Here is a 22,573-nt window from a genome sequence, read left to right on the forward strand (position 1 = left end):
TGTATAAACAATGTTAACTCGGACAGAAATTGATCCTTGGTGTTTTTGAGTGATAACACACGAGAACTTTATTAATTTTCACACACACCATAACAAATATTCCATCATATAATGTACTTCATGCCTTTATATTATAAGTGCAGTTTAGATTTCTGTTTTTATAATACTCACTAGTATAGTTGATTTAAAAAAAATGAAGTTGTAGTAATATAAGATTTCACTACAACCTATTCTATAAAATCTTTGCAGAGAAATTATTTCCTGCATGCTAATTATAGAGATGAATATAGTCTAGTTTAGCAAGGTTCTACTTTAAGTTGTATTCTATGGGGGGGAAAAAATGATCATAATCAAAGACTTCAATAGTTCTTCATTTTAAAGACCTGACTAAACCAAAAACACCCATATTTTTAAGTGTTTCAATAAATTTTCATGAAAATAAATAAATAATTTATTTTCCATAATATATAAAAATAGATACCTGTAGGCTTAAAGCCAGAAGATGAACAATTTTCTCTCCAAAGATGCATGCAGCCAACTTAACTTACAACAGTTGAATTCTTCCACTATTAATAATGCAATAGACCTGCTGTGAAGTCTCTTGGGATATTCACAGGTGGCAGCAGCTTGAGTATTTCCATTTCTGGTATATTCTTTTATTAGTTCAGCCAACCACATTAATTCATAGTCACAAACTAAGGCATTAGAGTCCAAGCATCTGTGCATACATGAAATAAAAACAACTGTCTAGAATGTACATTAAATGACATGTCACCAACTGGATTATATTTAACATATCTTTTACTTTTTTTAATGCTAGTACAGTTCCTTCAAAATAACTAATCTGTGTGTCCCCACATACATACATACATACATACACGCACACAGTAAAAATCTCTGGCTTGTTACACTTTTCATTTCCTTTCTTCCTGCTTCCCTGCTCAAGATTACAATCTATTCTTCAAAAATGATTTGTCTTCCATATGTTGGCATAAAAAAGTAATCTCAAAAACAGTAAACTGCCTTTCAGCTCCAGTATAATTCAGCACAGAACGTTAATAGCCACAAGGTGCAAATATCCATTAGAAAGTCTGCCTATGTACAGGAAGGGGTCAGCTATAGCTGTCCCTACTCAGTACACTACAGAGAGAAGTGGATGCATGGATCACTTTCTCTCCACACCAATACACAGTTGCAAGATATAATCTGTTTCCCAGCACTTCAGTGACAAAAGGAATTTGTTGTGTAGTGTCACAGCTGGGTGCAGCAGCATTTCTTGGCAGGGTGTGGGGAGACCCAGGTGCCCTCAGGGACTTCTTACTACACCTTACACCTTGCTCTGGCCCCAGTTTGGCATAGCACTTCAGTAACATGCTTAAGACTATTCCTACTCCACTGGAAGCTTTTGCTGAAGATCCATGAGATTCATGTGTATGTTTAAAACTATGTATGTGGCTTAAATGCTTTGCTGGGTCCGCTAGAAATGTGCTTCTACTCCTTCTCAACACAGATGCACCTCCAGATGATTCATTTTAGTTGTAACTAATGGATGACTTTATTAAAAATAAATAAATAAAATAAAATAAACAAAAACCTATCTGATTTATCTATGTGTTGGTTTCACTTATATGACAACCACTTCCTGTTCAATGCTCAAGGCTTGGTCCTAAAAGTAACATTAATAATGATGCCACTCAAAAACCTCACACTATTTAAAGTCAGAGGCAGCCAGAAATTTGAAAACTAAACTCTTCAGGTCCATTATACTGTCAGAAGACAGGATACTGGGCTGGATAGACTTTTGGTTTGACCCAGTATGGCCATTCCTATAAACTTTAAAAATGACATGACTGAACTAACAGCCATAGACACTGAAATGTGCAGTTGTTTTTGTAATATTTTCATGATGTTTTCTCTGTTTCTAAGATAGGATTTGAATGCATGTATACATTTTATGTTGGGTATGTAATATTTCTGGGATTCAATTTTCACAGAATAAAATTTTTAGAAGCACTTTTTTTTTACCTGTACCTTAAAAAAAAAATCACCCTTGAAGTAACTATTTGGTTATTAGTGTCAGACTCTTGCCCTTAACCTTCTATCATCACACCATACATTCAGAGCCTGCTACACTGTATTTTAGATTGTTCAACTGCAAGGAATATGTCATGATGATGAGGTCAACTGCTATGACTTGAAGGGAATATTGATTTCCATTTATTTCAGGTGCTTAAATGACTTCCATTATCTGAGTGCCTCCATAACTTTAATCTACTTAACTTCACAACACCCCTGTGAGCTAGAGGAATATTATCTCCAGTTTACAGAAGAGGAGCTGAGATACGGACAGTGAGGCTCCTAGGTCACAAAGGAAGTCTGTGGCAGAGCAGGGTATTGAATGTTGGTCTCCCAAGACCGAGGTTAATGCCCTAACTAATGGAACGTCCTTCTCCCCTATCCCAACCCCTACCTCCACAACCACACCACTTGATGTACACTAGTAACTTACATCAGTATACCGACGTTGCTCAGGGGGTGGAAAATCTTCCCCCGTGAGCAATGCAGTTATAGCAACCTAACCCCTAGTGTAGACAATGCTATGTTGATGAGAGAGCTTCTCCTGTCAATATAGCTACCGCCTCTTTGTGGGTGGGCAAAGCCCACCCAGCAGCGTAGGCAGTGTCTTCACTGAACTGCTACAGTAGCACAGCTGCATCAGTGAAGCTGTGCTACTATAGCATTAATATACAAGGGTAGACAAGCCCTCTCTCTCGTCTTTAAGTGATGCTAACATGTTCAGGATGATTATAGTAGCTTAGCCAGTTATTCTATAAAACCATCTCCCCTGAAAGCTATTTTTCAAATGGTTCTTTTCAGATTAAAAGGTGGTGCTTTCTGAAGGTAAAAAGATTAAGCCTATAAACACATTTAAAGTGCCTTTCTGTAACAGTGTGGCCCTTGAGGCTCTCCCTCTCTCTTCGTCATTAGCTGCCCACCAGGAGTAGCAGGCTTACTTGCTTTGCAACTGTTTATTTCTGAGTTTCAGAATTCTGGAATCAAATACAAAAAAAAAAAAAAATCAACTAATAGGGAGTAGGATTTTTCTGAACCTCAAAAAGACTGAAAAACAACCAAACAAAATATTCCCCTTGAAATGATTTCAATGTTTGCTTTTTTTGATCAATGTTGTAAGCTGGTAATTGGCTTTTGTGTAAATGGCACTTTTTATTCCAAAACGCTACAGAGAATAGTCTCACCTCAGTATATGTATATAGTTCCCATTATCACCAAAAGGAATTACACTCACATATTGACAGGAGAATAGGCCCCTACGGAGGTATTAGTAATACTAAGTTATATGAATCCTCAATTTTTCATTTTTTGTGATAGCAACAGCACACACCTAGAGCACATTGATGGGCCATATGGTGTTGGTGTTTTCTTTTCCTTGTTGTTCTTATGTTCCTAGCTTTTGGTAAGGAGCAAGCTATGGAGCGAAGCTGTTTTTTACTTTTGTAAACTTTAAGGGTATGTCTACACTGCAATTAAAAACCCATGGCTGGCTCATGACAACTGACTTGGGCTTGTGGGGCTCAGACTAAGAGTCTGTTTAATGGCCACATTGATGCCCAGGCTCGGGCTGGAACCCAGACTCTAGGCTCTTGTGTGGTGGCAGGGTCCAGCGTTTGGGTGGCAGCCTGAGCCAGAACACCTACACCGCAATTAAACAGGCATGCAGCCCGAGCCCTGAAAGCCCATGTCAGCTGGCACGGGCCAGCCCCGGGTGTTCAATTGTGGTGTAGACATACTCTCACAGTTCCAAGGATAAAGATTAAGACAGTCAAGTTGTGAATGTTTTCTCTTTGGCCATGATTCAGCAAACTGCTTTGACAACTACTGAATTTTAAACCTATCTTAAAGCCCATCATCACTTACTTAACTTGAAGCATCTACTTGTTCATAGGGACTTAAAGACATTCAATTTTAAGCATGTGCTGAAATACTTTACTGAATAGGGATGGACCTAAGCATGTACTTCAGTGCTTTGGTGAACTGGGACCAATTTGCCAGTTCAAATAAATCGTTACGGCCTGGAGACTTCTTAGAGCCTTGAGCCCAGTCCCGGTGCCATGGAAATAGCTGGCAAAATTCCCACCAAATTCAAGGGGGGAGAGGATTGAGCCCCTCAAGCAGGAATTTCCACATCTGGTTTTGGAGACATCATGGCTTAGTAACAACAGTAGAGGAACAAACAGCAAAAGTATGGGGTTAAATTTAAGTTTTGAAGTTCTACACCTGTAGCTTGCTAACTGATCATGAGATGTGAAAAGGAAGAGGAGGATGTGCAATAAGAAAGGAACACGTGAGGCTCCTTAAACTTTAACCAATGTTTATTAGTTATGGAAAATTCTCTCTGTAAGAAAAAATGTCTCCATTTGCTGACCAAGTAGGACATGGAAAAACAGAATGCATGATATTTGCAGGCATATAAAATTAAATGGACCATTTGGTTCTCATGTCTACAAACAGGACATCCATTTCTATTAAATGAGAGTCACCGAATTCTGTTCTGATTTAGCCTTAATTTCCCTTATTCCATATTCAGTAGCTGCTATCACCCTCCTTCTCTTCTCCTCATTTGCCTTCCCCTTCATTTCTCATTCCTCAGCCTTGTTCTCACTTCCCCTGCTTTTTCTTTCAGCCTTGTGTCTTATGGAATTTCTTCTAATTTCTGTTCAAATTTCACTTCTTATGAAACATTACAACAAACACAGTACATTATGTCACTTGCTCTATCCCATGGTGAAGAGCATGCCAAAAACACTATCAGAAAGCTGTGGTCTTCATTTAACTAATCTAACTAAAAACCTTTCTTCACAGTTCACACAGTTTTGCAGTAGAATATGAGTATCATTATTTACATAATTGTTTTCCAAAACTTACAGCCTCTTTAGTGAATCCAGATGAGAAAAACTTCCAGCTGGGATCTTAGACAACTTATTGTTATGCAGAAATCTGAGGAACAGAAGATATGCCTTAATAATTGACAGAGTCCTTTACAGAATTAGATATTAATATATTACAAAACACATGGCTCTGCACTGTATGTTTTAAAATCTGACAATAAAAAAAGTTGCATAATATTAACAAATTAGTAAAGTTGTCATTTATAAAAGCTAAGGCTAAGGGGGTGGAGGGGTTTATTATTTAACCACAGCTTACTAATAAATATTGAGTATATTTATTTCAGATGACGAAAGCAATATCTGAGTCGTTTATGGCTAATGGCCTTTGTTTCCCCACAAGCATAGAGGTCTCCTGATCATTTCTATTTAAGGCCTTTTCTACACTGAGGATTTCTCCGGATTAGTGCCATCACTAAGTGAAAACTCCTGACAAAGAAACTATTTGAACTGGTTGCATTTAGCTCTGCTTGAAAGTAGCATAATCACCACTGGAGGAAATTGTGACATTGTTGGCTATGTCAACATTACACGCCACTGTCGGCAGTTTGTAGGGAATGTGTAGCCACAGAGAAAATCAGGCTGCTTCCACACTGTGGTGTATAGCTGCACGTCAGTGAAAAGCAGGGAGTGGGGGGAAAGCTTCAGCAGCTCTCCCTATAAGAGCGTTTCCATGCCTGACAGAGTTTGCCTGCAGTGGGGAAGGCTTCAGTAGTGGGGAGCATCTGCACTCTTTCCCTTTGGTGGGGAAGGCCTCTAGCAGTAGGGAGATGGCAGAGCCTTTCCACATTGGTGGAGTCTCTCTCCAATTCCTCCCCGCTTCTAGAGTCTTTTTCTGCAGTGGGGAAAGGCTGTAGCAGCTGGGAGGCAGCGGGACACGACATGGCTAAAAGTAGCAGTGTAGATAGGAGAGCATGACTTGGGTGAGTAGAGAGCCATGTAGGTTACACCCTTTAGGCCATGTCTATATTCTACTCAAATAAGTCACATCTCACTGTCATCACTGCGACTTAAACTCATACTAGGGGAGCTACCGGACTACATACTTTACAAGACACCAAAAGAAAAGTGCAGTGTAGACACAGCCTTTGCCTGTTCACACTGTGGGTTTGCAGCTTTGAGAGGGGTCTGGCAACTGATGGTTGTAACTTAGGTAAATTCCCAGAGGAGATGAGGCCTTAAATGAGTCACATTTAAAGGTATCATGCCAAACAGATTCTGTTACAAAATCCTTCTGAGTTTTGATTGAAATAATGTCTTTTGTTACCTGAAAGAAATCTAAACTCACTTTCAGAGAGATCTAAAGTCAATTCGCTGAAAATGACAACTTGGGATTGTCTACAGCCATACAGTTCAGATTTGAAAGAGTTCTTCATGGTTGGAGGGTTTGTGAAGGAAATCTGCATTACAATATCTTGCTCTCTTACTAGGGTGACTATTACAGAATTTCCTCTGCTTTTCAGCACTTCTGTAGATAAAAGGGCACAGAATTTATTTAGGTCAGACAGATTTTGAATAATGAAGACAAATCAAGAACACAGAACAAATGAAAAGTTTGCCCAACCAGCACTTACAATCTTTCTAATTCTGAGAGTTCTCTGAAGGTTTCTGGCTTGGCTGTTTCTATTTGACTGAAGTGAATATATCTGTGGAAAGACCATAAATATAGTTATCTTTTCTGGACATTGTGAAGCAATTGAATGGAAAGGAAATCAATGGCATTGGCTGAAAATACTGAAAACACCCAACAAACGGACAGAACACAATCTCTGTAATCAGGAAATCCATGTATTTTTAACTATCCTTTTCCCTGCTGTTCACAGTGCCAGTTTAAGAACCCACTGATACAGAAGAGGTGAAGCTGATGTCTACCAGCAGGTAGTGGCCCCAAGCCATCACTGTCTGTAACTGATGGAAGAATGCCTGCTGAACTTATTATACCGTTTAATGAAACTCATTTCAATTAACATTTGCTTGCATAATAATTTGGGCTAAACATCAGAAAAAGAATGTGTAACAAGTGGCCAAACACAGTAACATTCACATTAAGGACATAGAATCTGTGAAAAGAGAGAGTTCTTACTCTATACAGTAACTGAAGTTCTTCAAGATGTGTGGACCCTATGTATACTCCACTGTGAGTGCACGGGAGCTCCATGAGCCTGAAACTGGAAGAGCATTGCTAGCAGTGTCCATAAGTCTGCTCCAGCACCCTTCTCCTCCTCGTGCTCTGAGCCAAAGGCGTAAGGGCAGTGTGGACCACCTACCTCCTGTTTCTTCCCTACCATGAATCATATGTTAGGATCTGAAGCAGGGCAGGTAGTGAAATACAAATAGGGACCACACATCTCAAAGAACTCTAGTTGCTGTATAAGGTAAGTAACTTCTCCTTCTTCAAGTGCTAGTCCTTATATGTATTCCATTGTGGGTGATTGCCAAGCAGTGCTTATTGAGGAGAAGGTTTTGAGAACTTCTGAAAGGAGTACAACTGTACTGAGACAGACATCTTCAGAAGCAGCAAAGAGTCCTGTGGCATGCATCCAATGAAGTGGGTATTCACCCACGAAAGCTTGTGCCCCAATATATCTGTTAGTCTATAAGGTGCCACAGGACTCTCTGCTGCTTTTACAGATCCAGACTAACACGGCTACCCCTCTGATACTTGACATCATCTCAGAAGCATCCACTAAGGCACAATGTCTTGATAAGACATTCACTGAACTCCACAGCCGCTTTACAGATTTCAACAATAGGAATGTCTTGAAATGAAGGCTACAGAGGTGGTCTGGGCTCCAGCAGAGTGACCTCTCAGACCATGTGGTGCAGGGATGTTTGTCAACTTCTAACACAGCAGAATCCACCCCAAAATCCACTCGGAAGGTCTTTGTGAGGAGACTGTTTCCACTCTCGTCCATTCTGTGAATGATATAAAACAGTGCAGGTGATTTTCTAAATGGTTTTATTCTTTGTAAGTAGAACGCCCCAGCTCAGTGGACATTTGTGGAATGAGGCCAACCATTTTCATTAGCAGTATGTGGTTTTTGGAAGAATGGAGGTAGGTGACTTGTCCGATGTAGATGGAAATCCAAAATCAGTTTAGGCGTAAATTTAGGATGTAGCCTCAGAGCATTCTTATCCTTGTGAAAGACTGTATATGGCAGATCTGCCCTAGGGCTCCCAGTTCACCACCCTTATAGCTAAGGCGAAGGCAATTAGAATGGTGACTTTCATGGATAAAAGGGATAAGGACCAAGAAGCCAAGGGTTCAAATGGAGGTCTTGTTAGTGCTAAGAGGACAAAATTCAGGTCTCACATCAGAGTGCACCTACTCACAGGAGGAAAGGTTCTAACCTTTCAAAAAAGTACTGTTACAGAATGGGTGAAGATAGAGTAGTTATCAGAACATAAGTAAGGCCACACAGGGTCAGACTAACGGTCCATCTAGCCCAGTATTCTGTCTTCCAACAGTGGCCAATGCCAGATGCCCCAGAGGGAATGAACAGAACAGGTAACCATCAAGTGATCCTTTCCCTGTTAGTAACAGGCACTGATAGCTACCAAATGAACCTGTAGTGAACTAAGTGAGACACCACTGGTATTTAAGGAGAGAAGATATTCTAAAAAAAGTCAGCAGGTCAGAGTCTTCTGTGATTATCTGATAACTGATAAGTATTTCCACTTGGCTATGTACTATTTTCTACTATTATTTTCTAATACTTACTATTATTAAATATGACCTGAACTGCCCCGAGCATGCATTTTCTAAGTTTGATACCGTGGGTGCAGAAGCAGACTTAAAGGCACTACTAGCAATACTAAACAGGGAAAAACTGATGACTTGCGGTGCTCCAGGTAAGCTGCTACTACTGATAGCATGAAGGATACTGTTGCAAGGCCAAAGGAGAGTACCCTATATTGGTAGCGGTGCCTGTCCATGGAGAACCTCAGGAACCTTCTGTGTGAGGGGTGGAGGTCTATGTGGAGTAGGCATCCTTCATCTCCAAAGCTGAGAACCAATTGTCTCTGTTCAGTGAGGAAATTATTGATGCCGGTCTGACCATCCTAAACCTCAGCTATCAGATAAAGACATGGAGCTGTCTGAGGTCTAAGATGGGTCTCCATCCTCCCTTCCTTTTTCAATGAGAAATTTTCAGTAAAATGTTGAAAAGAACCTGCTCTATGGATGCCTGAAGGAGGAAGTTCACCTCTTCAATGACCATCCTCTCCTGAGAGTGGTCCCTCAAGAGGAACAGGAAAGGGTTTTTTTTTGGAGGGGTAAGGAAGAGGAATACTATAATACAGCTGGAGTGTATGATGAGTTCCAAAGAGGATGGAGCTAGTCTGTTCTCAGTAGTAGCAGATTATAAAACAAGGAGTGATGGTCTCAAGTTGCAGTAGGGAAAGTCTAGGTTGGATATTAAGCAAAACTATTACACTAGGAGAGTGGTGAAGCACTGGAATGGGTTACCTAGGAGGTGATGCAATCTCCATCCTTAGAGATTTTTAAGACCAGCTTGACAAAGCCCTGGCTGGGATGATTTAGTTGGAGTTGGTCCTGCTTTGAGCAGGGGATTGGACTATATGACTTCCTGAGGTCTCTTCCAACCCTAATCATCTATGATTTTACATCAACAATCCAGCTGTTATCACCCACCAAGTTTGGGCAAAGTGGGCCAGTTGACTCCCAAATTGGGTCTTGGAGCTCATGACTGATGGATCCGGCATTTGGAGTGGTTTACAGCTCTTGAAAGTACCATCAAAAATATTTTTTAGCGGGAGGTTGAGGTTGGAAGAAGGGGAAGCATTATGTGTGCCCTGCTCCCGCTTTTGTCACTTTCATGGGAGTTCATATGGCCTTTGGTGGTAGAAGGGTTGAGGCACTGGCTGAGGCTTGTATGACTGGGGTCTGTGGTACTTCCTCCTTGGTGCTAGAATGCAGATCCTGTTAGCAGAGGGTTGCCCTTGAATCCCCCAGTCAGTGTACAGATTCATCTGTTTTCTTCCTGAACATGTTGTTCCCTTCAAAAGACATATCCTTCACTGTAGATTATACGTCCCTGGAGTATCCTGAGGAATGAAGACAGGATGCTCAATGCATGACAATAGCCATTGCCCTTGAAACAACAGCTGTTTCTGCTGCATCAACAGAGGCTTGGAGGGATGATCTGGCGATGAATTTACCCTCCTCAATCAGAGCCAGAAATGTGATCTGCGCTCTTGTGGGAGTTTGTCCATCTATTCCACTAACTTAGAGCAATTTACAAAAATTGCATTTTGAGGTTAACGCTTGGCAATTGGCTATATGAAAAGGCTGATTGAAGTGAAAACTTTCCTGCCCAATAGGTCTAGATGTTTAGCATTCTTATCTAACAGAGTGGATCTTGTAAAATAAAAAATCTGCTATCTTGGCTGGCATGTAGTATTTCTTTTCAGTCCTCTTAGAGGCACAAATGGCTGGTATATGCCAGATGACCTTAGCAAGCCCCATTAATTAAAAGGCAGCATAAACCTTCTAGGCCTTTCACTATGTAGAATGTCCAAGGACTTGTGAGAAGTCTCTTGTACCTCCTGCAGAGAAATCTGGAGAGTATCAGCAACCTTCCTTAATAGGTCCTGGAACTGTCTGTAATAATCAAGCAGAGAAGATGAGGTGGTTAAGGGGTGACATTATTAGTGTCTGTAAGTATCTACATAGAGAACAAATATTTGATAATGTGCTCTTCAGTCTAGCAGAGAATGGTATAACATGATCCAGTGACTGGAAGTTGAAGCTAGACAAATTCAGACAGAAAATAAGGTGTCAATTTTTAACAGTGACAGTAAATCACCACTGAGCATGGGTAATGGTGGATTCTCCATAACTGACCATTTTTAAATCAAGACTGGAGGTTGTTTTCTAAAAGATCATCTCTACGAATTGTATCTCTGGCCTGTATTACACAGGAAGTTGGACTAGATCACAATAGTCCGTTCTTGCCTTGGAAATTATGATTTATTTACATACACATAGACAATCACAGGTTGCAAATTTCTAACATTTGCCCTATACCATATCAAGAAACTGTCCACATAAGTAAATGTATTTGAAGCTCTCAGACTGGGTCATCGCAAATCAAAATGGTCCAGCTGACATTGTTACACATTTCTGGCACCTGCAATCATGTTTCTGAGTTACCATAAGATGCTCTCAGGCAGGAAGAGTTATCTTACCCTCAGAAAAGTTATTCAATACATCAAAAGCAAACTGCCCTTCTTCTAAACCAACACTCTGACCTGATGACATGCTTTCTTTGGTGGTGAAACAAATAAGAGCTTGTGCACTTGATCTTCTCAACAATGATAAAATGTTACTCCAGAAAGAAAACCTAGCCAGAGAAGATATATATTCCCAAGCCAATATACATACCTGCATGCAAAAGGTGAAACAAATTATTCTTAAGTATATTTTGTTAACAGTAGAAAATAAATGCTTTTTGAAATTTTAGGTGGTTTTTTTTATTCATTATCAGAGGAAAATGAGTTAAGTTCCAGTACATCAGGTTCCGAATCAAGAGCATACTCTGCCTGTGGTAGATTTTGAGTTCTGCTGCATATTATTGTTTGGCTAGAGCCCACCATGAATCCCACCTGTAAATCCTGCTCCATGAAACTTTTGATTGCCACCTGGGAATTTCTACCTCTCAGAGAACTAGGCACAGCTTTGATCACAGCTGTCAGTGCACTAACATTGTTTTCTCTAAGCCTGTAACTACCATTTTATGTTATAATTCATTTCTGGACTTCAGCCACATAGAGCTTCAAGGAGAACTGTCAGCCACTAATAGGCTAGCTTACAGAAATTGAAGGAGAAAACAGAATTATTTTTCCCACTCAGTGAGTGTGCAGCTGTTTAAAATCATTGGCTTCTAAGCAAGTTGCATACATCATAGACAAACAGAAAACTTGCAGGAGTGTGGAAATACCAGTGTTAAGGTTTAAAGGACAAACAAACTTAAAATTGTGTTTCTGGAGGGAAAATTTAGGGACACATCAAATCAGTTGCGGGGGCTGAAGGTGAAATTCAGAACACATATGCATACTCTGCACAGGTCTTAAATTCCATATTCCAGAATATACTTGTGCAAATGTCCAGTATACTCCTTTGCAAATGTAAACCTGCTGCTACTATTATCAGTCATATATATCATAGCAGTGCTTAGAGGCAAGCCAAGAATGGGCCCCATTGTGCTAGGCACCACACAAACATATAATGAGAGAGAGTCCCTGCCCTGAAGAGGTTATACCCTATATAGATAAGACAGCTGAAGGGAAAGGGAAAGAACAAAAGCAGAGTGAACAGTGTGATGGATGCAAATATCATACTAGAGGTACCAGTATGTCCCTCTTGTTTTATTCTTGGAATCCTTTCAAGGGAGTTATGTTAGGAGGAGACTTAGCTGAACGGAAATACAAAAGGAAAGAAGGGGGAAGGAGGAGTTAGAGAGAGAAAGGAATGAGCAGTGGAGAGTTGGAGCAAAGAGACAATCAACACAGGGGAGAGAATGTCCAGAGCAACAACTGCAGAAAGCACTGTGATGACATCATGTGTGTCCATTGGTACCTGCTTGAACTGCTTTCTGCAGCTGCTCTGTCAGATCAATCTCTTGCTGGCTCCTCCTTGCTCTCTCTTTTCCAAGGGCCCAATGGCTAGGGGAAAGGGGCACCCCACGGGTCCCAGCACTACTGGAGGGAGTGGTCGCTCCGACACAGTTCTGGGTCTGATGGCTCTCAGTTGTGAGGGAAATGGCGGCCCCAGCTGACCCCCCATTTTACCCTAGTTACTCCCAGAGTAACAGCATCTGCTTGAAAGATTTTCTGCATGTTGTGCTGGCTTCAGTCCCCAGCTGGCTTCTCCTTGCTTTTAACATTATCTGTTCTCCTTTTTGAGGTCTACTTCCCAATTATAAACCTTACAACTGATTCATTTGAAGCCAGTCACATCACACTCAATTTTTCTTTAACAGTTTTACTATCATAGCTTTCCCACTCAGATTTGAACCTTAGCATTCATAAACTGAGAAGCTAGCATGAACCCTCTAAGCTGAATTACCAGCTTAGATCTGATATCGCTGCCACCAGCCAATTTCCACTGTTTGGCTCACTCTGGTCTCCCCAAAACCTTCCCTGGGGAACCCCCCAAGTCTCAGATGCCTTGAGTCTACAACAAAGGGAAAAAAACCATTCCCCCCACCTCTCTCCCACCCAGAATTTCCTCTCTGGGCTAACCTGAGAGTTACTGATATCAACATCTTTACCCTCACAATACCAAAGTATTCTCCTCTCTGTCCCAAAGAGACAAACCATAAGACAAAGAACAGAAAAGCTCTCTCTCTCTTCCCCTGTAGCTCTTACCCTCGCCGGGACTATAGCGAGTTTAAACACCAGAGAGCAGCTTTTTTCCCCTCCCCCCCCCCCACCCCCCCCCGTTTGCCTTTCTCTCCATCCAATTTCCTGGTGTTACATAGAGAAAAAATCAACAGTGTCTTAAAAAGCAAAACTTTTAATCACAAAAATGAAAGAAGAAAGAATAGAATAACAGTTCTCTGTTACAGATGGTAAAGATACAGGGTTTTTCCACTTATTACGCAAATATGATACAAACACATAGAAAGGAATAAACAGCCTTACCCAAACATATAACAATTTAATTATCTTATAGCCAGAATACACATAAGGACTCCACCAGCCAGATACACAGATGCCAAATACAGCCACAATTTAAAGACTATATTTTGCTAACTTTGGAACTTACAACTGGGGAAACAGAAGATTAGAAGGATTGAAATAGACCCTCTCATAGCTGAGAGACCCAGAACAGACAAGACCTCAAGACAAAGAAACCCCCACAAATTCCCTCCCTTAAGCTTTGAAAAATCCGGTTTCCTGATTGGTCCTCTTGTCAGGTGTTTGGTTCCCTTTGTTAACCCTTTACAGGTAAAAGAAACATTAACCCTTAGCTATCTGTTTATGACATTTACTACTTAGCAGGATGCTACAGGCTGCCAACACACTGAGCAGTATCTGAACCTTGATCAACTGATGCAAATTTTCCAGACTGAATTGCCTGTTGAGCCTCCACCCAGATTTAGGCATTTCTGACAAAGTGAATTCCCAATAGCCAGATGAAGTTAGGCATGGTTAAAAATGAAGGTATTTATTTTAATTAAAAGTATTTTCAATGTAGTGCAGGTTTTATATAAGTGATAGATAAGGCTCAAAATTTCTGAAGCTTATTAAAGATTTCTGCTCTGGCAATCAGTCAATAGATCTTTAGTGAACAGGTTAAGCAGTTCTTGCTTTTTTCCCCAAGGTTGGTAGTACTGCAAGTATACAGGGGGCTCAATCCTGAAATGTCCCAAGTGCCACCTGCAAGGTCCTGAGTGACCTCAGTCCCTAGGAAAGTCAATGGGTCTGAAAGGCCAAATTCTCTGAAATGCATTCAAGTGATACAAAAATGATGCTGTAATGGCTAAAATTGCTAGATGAGAATTACTCTTGTGAAGGGAACTTTCCACTTGTGTATAGATGGCAGAGGTGATGGTACTGCCTCTTATGACAGCTGTAATCCCCTCCTCCTAGTATAAGGAGATGGAGGCAGGAGGTTCTGAGGTATTCTAGGGCCAGGACATGGATGGGTCAGGGTTGGGAGGAAGTGTTGTGCAGCAGAACTGTAATTGGTTCTAGAATTGTGTGGCTCTGAATCAAGGAGCCACAACCAGCTCCCAAAGGCCACCACTCTCTACCATGCCCAAGCGCAGCTCAGATGTAGTGGAAAATTGGAACCCAAGACTTCAGCACGTTATAGGATGTGGGCCAGTATTTCTACTGCCAGTCCAAGCTGAAAATAAAATGTACAGAGTTCCTGCACATATTTTTTTGAATATTAACCAATATTTATGAACCAAGATTTTTTTAAGAAAACAAGGGGGGAAAACATCTAGGTACCTACATAAAAGTAGCCACATTTTCAGTGCAACTAATTTTATGGAAGATATGGGAGCTCAGCCCCTTCTGTAATCAGGTCAGTTATATAGGGGCCTGAATATGAATGAAAGGTGGGATTTTCAATAGCATTCAGCAGAGGGCTAACTCCTCTCCCATTAAAGTCAATGGGAATTTCACATTGATTTCAATGGGAAGCGAGATAGACCAATGCTGAGCATTTATAAAAAGTCCACCCTTGGTGTACAACTTTCAAACTTTTGGCTGTGGTACACAACCATAGACCTAGCCACCATAAGCACAGGCATGGAAACTATCTTCACCCTCCTTCAGGAGCTTACAATGGTGCCTACATCTGTACTGCTGCAGGAGGGGCCTGACCCAGGGGAACTGGTGAATATCCAACGTGGAAAGAAGGGGATAAGATTTGAAGCATTCACACAATGGGTTCTGAGCCTTATATGCAAAGAAACTCTTCACCACAGGTGCTTCCAGGGCCTGGGCACATAGGTTCTGGAGGAGAAGAATTCATGCTTCTGCAACTACACAGAGACAGACAGTTCTCCTCCACAGGCCATCGGGCTGCATTAGGGAGGGTTAAGAGATCATGCTGGGACTCAGGGGATCCAAATTCTGTTCCTGGATATGCCATAAACTTGCGGTGGAACCTTGAGTGAATCACTTAATCTCTCTGTGCTTCAGGTCCCTGTGAAATGGAGATGATAGTTAAAAGACTTTTGAGGATGAATCCACAAATGCTTCTGAGGTGCTCAGACACTATATTAATTAACACCCCCTAAAAAAACCTACATTGAACAAACAAAATAGAGTGGAGTTTTGAGGATGCACTAGCAGCCATTGAGTAGCATCCTACTGCCCACAGTTTTGAGAGATTACTCCATCTATACGGCAATTCCCATCACATAAACTGTTGTCTTGGGATGGGTGTTAGATACAAGTTTTAGACCTTACTCCACCTTCTAGAAGCTAGTTTCAGTAGCAGCAAATGTGTAACGCAACTGAGCACAGAGGAGGCTCCATTGGTGTATATACACCCTCCTTTCATAAAAATAAACATGAAAAAAAAATGAATACTCACACGTTAGTCATTCAAATCAAGATGCATGCTATGTTCAAATTTCATGAAGAAATGAGAGGGACAAGTGAAGGCAGTATAAGATTCTTTGATTTTCAAAGTGTAAAGTTAAATTCCCCTTAATAATAAGCTTAACGTCTATTAGGCCACTGGGCAGACAAATTGGTGTTCAAGTGTTACTCTGTGAGTTTGTTGGCTCCCTGCCCTCCCTGACAAGATAAATGCATCATGTCTAAATACTCTCTCTCCATAATATATTATAGCAGGTGCTTAGAGACATTTGCTACAGTTAAGGTTGCAAAAGTCTTTCTACCATAACCCTCCTGATTTCACATGTTCATAGCTCTCTGAAATGCTCATCTTTTCAGCTTAAGCTTTTCATGCTTTACCTGTTCTCTTATTATTTGTATTGCAGTAGCTCCTCAAGGCCCTCAACAAGACTGATGCCTCATTTTGCCAGGCCCTCTAGATACCTATAGTGAAAGACAGTTCTTGCCCTTCCATTGAGCTTAATTTCTAAACAGATAAGACAGATTTATGGTGGAACAAGAAACAGCTAATGGAGAGCTGAAGTAACTAGCCCAAGGAAACAGATCAGGTTGGTGGCAGACCTAGGATTAGAACTCCTCCTAACTCCCAGTCTTATTCCAATTTTCATTTTGTTTTTAAAACTTGTACGTGAGGGAAGAATAATGCATATTTCCCATGTCAAAATATCCTAATCACATCTTATAGACATAAATATAATACAATTTCTGTCATCAATAACATTTCACATCACAAAACACCCACTGTATATGCGTATCCATAGGATTCATCTTCTATCGATAACACAAGCAACCATCTTCCAAATCCATTGTGTTGCCTTCGCACTTGAACCATGTTGGTGCTTGAATATTACAAATGAAGTGTCATGAGCAGGTATCTGTTCGGCTTTTTCTGCTCAGGGACAATCATGGTACTTGGCCAGGCAGAAAAAGTTTAGAAGCAAGAGGTTAAGAAATTCCCAAACCATAGCAAGGGCACTGACTTTCTGCATATCCCTCTAAAGTGTGGTGTTTTCAGACTATAAACAAAATGTACGTAAGAACAATTTATTTCACCTTTTGCATGCAGGTATGTATATTGGCCTGGGAATATATATCTTCTCTGGCTAGGTTTTCTTTCTGGAGTAAGACAGTTTATCATTAAAAGCAACAAAGAGTCCTGTGGCACCTTACAGACTAACAGACGTATTGGAGCATGAGCTTTCGTGGGTGAATACCCACTTCGTTGGATGCAGTTTGTCATTGTTGAGGAGATCAAGTGCACGAGCTCTTATTTGTTCAACCAGCAAAGAAAGCATGACACCAGGTCACTGTGCTCACGACCACATCCCTCACCACATAAGATGTGGGAAAAAACACTGTATTCTATTTTACTGAGAAATCATATATGATTACATAATTAAGAATTGTATTCAAATGTTCATGCTTATCTTAAGTTTTAATAAGGCATCTATTGCCTCTGGGGTAGAGTTAAACCTGCACATGCAATGTTTAATTTTTGCAAGTTCTGACCACTGAATCCTCAAGACTGTGAGCAAGCAAACATTTGTGCACATAATTAACTTTTGTGACAAAGTTCCTCCTCTACCTTGGTGGGTCCTGTGCTTATTGGCGAATTTGCTCGCCTCACAGATTTACCACATGGGTCGGGAAACAGCCCAGAGACTTTCCCCTCTGGTAGAAACCACAGTCCAGGTCAATTCCTCCTGTGTTGGATCAGGAGTTGGGAGGTTTGAGGGGAACCCGGGCCTGCCCTCTACTCTGGGTTCCAGCCTAGGGCCCTGTGGACTACAGGTGTCTAGAGTGCCTCCTGGTACAGCTGCGACAGCTACAACTCCCTGGGCTACTTCCCCATGGCCTCCTCCAAACACCTTCTTTAGGTCCTGTAGTGAGGATTTCTCCTGGTGTTTGATAATGCTTGCACTCCTCAGACTTCCAGTAATATGTCTTCTTACTCAGCTCCTCATGCCTCTTGATCCCAGCTCCTCACATGCAAGCCACAAGCTGAAGTGAGGTCCTTTTTAAACTCAGGTGCCCAACCTGTCCTAATTGATTCTAGCAGTTTCTTAATTGGCTCCAGGTGTCTTAATTATCCTGCCTGTCTTAATTGGTTCTAGCACTGATTACTCTAGTGCAGCCCCTCCTCTGGTCACTCAGGGAACAGAAAACTACTCAACCAGTGACCAGTATATTTGCCCTCTATCAGACTCCACTGGTCTGGGTCTGTTCACTTGTGTAAAGTGTGACAGTCCCACAGAACTCTCCATTCTATTGACTTGAACTCAATAAAACAACTCATTGGCACAAAGATAAGTATAAGCCAAGAGTCCAGGATGCAACACTACCTTTAAACCCTGAAGATTGCATTAATACAGTTTTGCATGTAATATGATCTATTGTAAAGAAAATGTCTGATTTACACAGTCTGTTCTGAATATACATTGTACACTGTTTCAGATATAGTGTATACGTAGGTGCATATGTGGGGCAATATGCTAGGGACACTTACAAAAAAAATCTATGGAAAAATTCTAGATTCTGAAAAATAGTACACAACTGCTTTCAAATTAAAAAGTATTTTCCTTTATACTGAGGGCTGCAGAAGTTTGTAAGCAGTTAAAAGACAGCAAATATGTAGTCCAGGTTCTCAAAATATTAAGCCACAGAGAGATCTAACTTATTCACAATAACAGTAAACTTGTTATTTCTGAAACAGTGATGAAAATCATTGCTGGATTACTTTTCTCTAACAAACTGCTGATTAAAAAAGGATGTTGTTTCATATGTTATTGTGCACCATACATTTTGACATAAGTTTTATTTTAATTATTAATATTTATTTTTAAAGTCATGGTTTCCTATAAATGATCAAGTTGTACATCTTCAAATTAACAACATAGAGAGATGGAAGATTAATTACAGCTCTTAACTCCAGATTATGGATCTCAATCGGTTGTTAATAATATATAAGAGCAAATAGAGAAAGTAATTTTTGTTGTGTGTTTAGTTGGTTTGGGGATGGGGGGAGTGCTAGGTTGCTATTTTCCTTTCAATCACTTTCTGAATTCAGAGTAACCTAATGTTGCTTTTGATTAGTGTTCACGGAAAGTTACTGAATTGTTTCCCCATTCATTTCTTCTATGACTACAGGTACATTCTAGCCTAATAAAGGGCACATAACTTAATTTGTACGTCATCTGCATGAGTCACTTCAGTGTGATATAGTACATAGCAATAGAGATTAATAGAATACAAGGTACTTCTATAGCGCCTTTCAACTGAAGATCTCTACATACTGCTCAAACATTAGTTACCTCTCTTATAGGCGAAAGAGCTTAAGTCTTATTATAGTGATTTTACCTATAGGAAAACAGAGTATCTGAAATTTACATGATTTACTTTAATACTGCAAATCCGGAGCCCTGGATTCGCAACCCCCTTCTGTAACCACATTAGAAACTATAGTTTCTATGCTCTTTTTTTCCCCCCATTATTTTACTGACCCTAATCAGTTGTCCTGGTTTATATGGACAAAAAAACAAAAACTTGCATTTCTGGAAAGAAACTTTGGATAAAAGGCAGTGAATGTTTCAAAAAAAAGGTGCGTGTGTGTTGGGGGGGGGCGGGAGATATATATTTCATTGTATCCCTCTCCCTTCCCTCATATGTCACTGGTCAGACCACAAACTCTTCAGCACAAGAATAGTATCTTCTTAGGTATTTCTAGAACGCCTAGCTCAGTCGGTCCTCGATCCTACAGAATACTACTAATGTAATTTATTATATTCAGATATTAACAGTGTTACAATAGGGGTCACTGAAATACTGGTATCTGAGTTTTACAATGATAGCAGATGATACTCTCCCCCCCCCCCCCCCATACACACTCTCTCCTTCTGTGACCCAGAAGGGTTTGCTGACTCTTTCTTAGAGACTTTAATATCCTTCCCTCACTTCTTCCCTGTAACATCCTATGGGGGCCAACCGTTCCTTCTTTAGTTAAACAACACCACTACCAGGCTGTCCAGAAGGTGACTAGAGAGTGAGGGAAGGTGCACGTATGGCTTCCTTGGTTAGTGAGGAAAAAATGGCTTCAGTCTGGCTTGCAGTCTAAGCTTTCTATATACAAGTCTGTAGTCAAGAAGGGTGGAGGGAGAGAAGGGAAGGAAACCTCCTCTTCACTTCACAGATTACTGCAAAGGTGTTTGGCTGTGGGAAGAATGGTGTCTGTCCCTTAGAACACAGGTATTATCCCTTCAGAATAGAGCTACCCTTAGTTCAGCTGAAGAATGGCTACACTGCAATCACAGGTGTGATTAAAGCTAGTGTGAGTATGCTTACATAAGCTGGAAGTGAGCTAGTGTGGCTAAAAACAACAATGAAGCAGCAGTGGTACTTAGCCTAGGTCTCACAGCCACTGTGTCTTCACTACTATTTTCAGTTGTGCTAGCTAAAGCGAAGCTAGCACGCAGATGCCTACATGAGGTGCACTCACACCTCCCATTGTACTCTATTCAGACCCTAAGAGGGCAGCATTTGGTCCAAAAATGGTTACTTTTAAAAATTAAATTTCTCTTTGGCTGTTAAACTACTACTACAGCAGAATGGAAACTTATTTACAGTCAGGTGTGTTAATGCTCTGCACTGTTAGTATCGCAAACAGTCACTTTTTAGGAAAATGCATTTGTTAAAAATATTATTAAATACATTTCAAAGTTCGTTCATGGTGGGGAAGCACTTTTGACATTATGGATTTTCAGATGGCTGGACTGGGCAAAATAGATGCAGCTCTCTTTTCAAGATCAACTGCAGTGACACCTCATAGACAGACAATATGTTTTTCCATTAAAAAAGATCAAACCCAAGGCATTCCATTCCCCATTTGATTTAACTACTCACACATTGGTCTATGCCAAAGTTGTTTGGATCGTCAATATCTTCATCAACGACTTAGATGTTGGCATAGAAAGTACGCTTATTAAGTTTGCAGATGACACCAAACTGGAGCGAATTGCCAACTGCTTGGAGAACAGGGTCATAATTTAAAATGATCTGGACAAATTGGAGAATGGTCTGAGGTAAATCATATGAAGTTTAATAAAGACAAATGCAAAGTGCTCCACTTGGAAGGAACAATCAGTTTCACACATACAGAATGAGAAGAGACTGTCTAGGAGGAGTATGGCAAAGGATCTAGGTTATAGTGGACCACAAGCTAAATATGAGTCAGTGTGATGCTGTTGCAAAAAAAGCAAACGTGATTCTGGGATGCATTAACAGGTGTGTTGTGAGCAAGACATGAGAAATCATTCTTCTGCTCTTCTCTGTGCTAGTTGCCCAACTGGAGTATTGTGTCAGTTCTGGCACCGCATTTCAAGAAAGATGTGGAGAAATTGGAGAGTCAGAGAAGAGGCAACAAGAATGATTAAAGTCTTGAGAACATGACCTATGAAGGAGGCTGAAAGACTGGGTTTGTTTAGTTTGGAAAAGAGAAGACTGAGAGGGGACTGATAGCAGTTTCAGGTATCTAAAGGGTGTCATCAAGAGGAGGGAGAAAATTGTTCACTTAGCCTAATGATAGACAAGAAGCAATGGCTTAAACGCAGACAGGAGATTTAGTTGGACATTAGGAAAAAGTTCCTAACTGTCAGGGTGGTTAACGCTGGAATAAAATTGCCTCAGAGTTGTGGAATCTCCATCTCTGAGATATAAGGAGAGGTAGATAAATGTCTATCAGGGATGGTCTAGACAGTATTTGGTCCTGCCATGAGGGCAGGGGACTGGACTCGATGACCTCTCGAGGTCCCTTCCAGACCTAGAGTCTATAAATCTATAAGATTCATATGAATCTATGAATCTTATTCTCACTTACCCATGTTCAGTTTTGGTTAAAATTCTTTATTTCCAACTTTACTTACAAACTGTGTTTTGACTGGAGATCGGTATTAGATGTATGTTTCCTGTGGCTTAGAGAAATCTGCAGCTGGAGAAAAGAGCTCTAAAAAACTAAAAACACGTCTGACAGCTTTGCAAAATTTGACTCACCTATTCATTCCGGGCAAGAATTTTTTTTTTTTTTTGGACAGGCATGTAAAATATTTATTTTTCTACTGTCACCAATCAAGGACAGGCAAGGAGGTTTTGTACAAATATAGGAGAATGTTCATGGCAGTTATTCAAGCCAGCTGGATGTAGATAAATAAATATCTTAGGAATGAAAATTAAAAGTAAGTGTCTACATAACGGACACAAGCTTTTGGCACAAACAGTGCGTTTTAAAGCAAAACTATTACTGGGGATTTTTCATTTAATTTGTTTTTCTCCAAAGTTAAACTAAACAAAACCCAAACATATTTTGTACAACAAAATTTTATAGTTTTAATGATTCTACTCCCTGCCTGCACTATAGCTCATAAGAGAGAATATGCATTTTTTGCAAAACTCTGATGTTCTTCCACCCACCTGTCATTTAAAAGCTTATTCCT

General features: G+C 40.5%; 1 protein-coding gene across 1 annotated transcript in view; it reads right to left on the minus strand.

The window, feature by feature from the left end:
- The window catches only part of PXDNL (peroxidasin like), a 263,150-nt gene that overhangs the window by 109,948 nt on the left and 130,629 nt on the right, over positions 1 to 22,573 (minus strand). Inside the window, 3 exon segments of the mRNA XM_075062026.1 lie at positions 545 to 718; positions 4,945 to 5,016; positions 6,539 to 6,610. Coding sequence (XP_074918127.1) covers positions 545 to 718; positions 4,945 to 5,016; positions 6,539 to 6,610 — 318 coding nt within the window.

This window comes from Chelonoidis abingdonii, chromosome 2 (assembly GCF_003597395.2).
Source record: "Chelonoidis abingdonii isolate Lonesome George chromosome 2, CheloAbing_2.0, whole genome shotgun sequence".
In the NCBI taxonomy this organism is placed as follows: domain Eukaryota; kingdom Metazoa; phylum Chordata; order Testudines; family Testudinidae; genus Chelonoidis; species Chelonoidis abingdonii.